The sequence below is a fragment of the Microtus ochrogaster genome, chromosome 19 (genome assembly GCF_000317375.1).
Source record: "Microtus ochrogaster isolate Prairie Vole_2 chromosome 19, MicOch1.0, whole genome shotgun sequence".
In the NCBI taxonomy this organism is placed as follows: domain Eukaryota; kingdom Metazoa; phylum Chordata; class Mammalia; order Rodentia; family Cricetidae; genus Microtus; species Microtus ochrogaster.
This window is the reverse complement of record NC_022021.1, coordinates 59,691,771-59,694,043: the sequence shown is the minus strand read 5'-3', so window position 1 is coordinate 59,694,043 and position 2,273 is coordinate 59,691,771. Positions and strand designations below refer to the sequence as shown.

Here is a 2,273-nt window from a genome sequence, read left to right as displayed (position 1 = left end):
GGGCCATTGTTCCATCTTTAGGGATATCTTTGGTTATTTTCCACCCTGGTTCCCTTCCATCTCCTCCATGAAAATATAACGCCACAGACTCAGATATGGCTCTTTGTGTCCTGTGGCAAACCATTGTATAATTTATACAGTATCTGAGATCTTATATTCTCTCTCTCTCTCTCTCTCTCTCTCTCTCTCTCTCTCTTTCTCCCTTTTCTCCCCTCTCTCTCTTTCCATAAAAGCTATAGTTTTTCCCACCTGGGAGTAATTTGGCTTCTGCTGAGAATTCAGGAAAGTTTGGGAAGAAAGACCTTACTCGTACTCTTAAGACAGTTAAGAATAAACAAATCAGCTGGTTTCCCTTCGTTCCTGCTGACGGGTTTATGTCAAATGTTAGAGAGCTTAAAGAAAAAAAAAAACGATGACATAAACAATAAATTTCGACTGCCTTTGACCTAGCTAAGGGTGGAGCCGTTGGTAACCAACTGCAGAGGTATAAAACAGAAGCCTCGAATGCAGCCTGCAAGCCAGAGTTGGGCTGTGAGGTAGTATGGATGGACTTCACTGGTAGAGCACTTGACCAGCACCAAGGCTATCTTTTTACTTAACATACCTGGAGATCGTCCATAGTGGTTGCCTCTTCTGTTTTCAATGGAAGGTGCTTTAGCTGAGACAGGACATGTGTTTATTTTATTCCCATTTACTAGCAGGACATTGGCTAGATTAATCTTTGGCTTATGAACTTTGATAAGAAAGAGTTGAAAGCATTGACATTCTTCTCTCTACTCTTATTATTTCGAGCACTAAGATTCTCCATCGATCCTGTGCTCCTCTGCCCGCCTCTGAGAAGCTCCACACTCTCCCTGTCAACCCCGGGCTCGTTTTTGCTGAGTCAAATGCACAGCGGAGTGATGTGGCTCAAAAGTCCCTTAAGCACAAAAGACTAAAAAGAGGGATATATGGCAAGGAAGTGGAGTTGGCTGTTTGAAATTGATTGTGTGTGTGTGTGTGTGTGTGTATTTCTCATAAACCGCATATAGAATCTTCTCTCTTTGCTTGGAATTTGCAGGTAAGGGGGAGAGGCCCAACTAGCTTGTGCGGAGAGGAGCGCACACTTCATGGCTCACAGGGACGTCGAACCTAGAGATCTTCAAGCTCTGTCTTCCTTTGTCTCTTGGGGCGAGCAAGGCCGACAGGACTGCCAAGGCTCACTGAGCATGTAAGAGCGATCCTTGCCTGGCTGGTTTGTGCAGGCTGCGTGCTAAATCCAACTCAGAGAGGCGGCTATAAATAGCATTCATTGTCAGCGTGTGTGAGGAAAGACAAGAGTGAGTGCGTGCTGGTTTGATTCAGGCCCCACTAAACGGCTGTGTGAACAGGACTGTAAACGAAGCAGCTGGGATTGGAACAAGAGTCGCAGGCACCGCCAGGGGCTTGACACTCACAGAAGGGAAGCTGTTCAACGCTGGACTCGCCTCTGCTATGGCAAAAATCATCTTGAGGCACCTCATAGAGACCCCAGTGCGCTATCAGGAGGAGTTTGAAGCTCGAGGCTTGGAAGACTGCAGGCTGGATCATGCGCTCTATGCGCTGCCGGGGCCAACCATCCAGGACCTGAGGAAAACCAGAGGCACGCCCCAGGCTCTTGCGGAGGACTCAGCCTCCACCGAGATGCCACCCAGACAAAGCAAATCCCGCTTCCAGATCTTGCTGGATGTGGTCCAGTTCCTTCCCGAGGACATCATCATCCAGACCTTCGAAGGCTGGCTGCTGATCAAAGCGCAGCACGGAACCAGAATGGACGAGCACGGGTTTATATCCCGGAGTTTCACGCGACAGTACAAACTGCCAGATGGCGTCCAAACCAAAGATTTGTCTGCCATCCTCTGTCACGATGGGATCTTGGTGGTGGAAGTAAAGGATCCAGTCGGGACCAAGTAAAATTGGTTCTTGTTCACACTGCAAGATGAGATGAAAGACAGCGGCATGTGCGGATGTTTAACTTTTGAGATGCTTTGCTGTAACTTTTATGAGGATTAAAAACGTATCCACAGTTCTTGGTATGTGGAGGTTGTCTTTCTTATCGGTGGTCAGAAAGGAAGGCCTTCGAATGTGTCTGAAATGATGCTACTTTTATAAGAAAATCACCAGAGAACTAGCAGACTCGAGTTTGGTCCTAGAAAGGACCCGGCATTGTTCCTTGGTGAGTTTAACATTCCAGAAAGGCAACTCCTCTGATCCATGGCAAAGCAGCCATGCTAGGTAAAGAGATTCTGTTCTTA

At 47.2% G+C, this 2,273-nt stretch overlaps 1 protein-coding gene across 1 annotated transcript; it reads left to right on the top strand.

Annotated features, from left to right (window-relative positions):
- The first annotated feature begins 1,327 nt into the window (after nt 1-1,327).
- Hspb3 (heat shock protein family B (small) member 3) lies at nt 1,328-1,997 on the top strand. The gene has a single exon (XM_005356816.3). The coding sequence runs from the start codon at nt 1,474-1,476 to the stop codon at nt 1,930-1,932; it is 459 nt and encodes a 152-aa protein (XP_005356873.1). The 5' UTR covers nt 1,328-1,473; the 3' UTR covers nt 1,933-1,997.
- The last annotated feature ends 276 nt before the right edge of the window (nt 1,998-2,273 follow it).

What these genes read in the sequence shown, in the direction of transcription:
- Hspb3 (XM_005356816.3), top strand. Translation starts at nt 1,474, where the DNA reads ATGGCAAAAATCATCTTGAGGCACCTCATAGAGACCCCAGTGCGCTAT.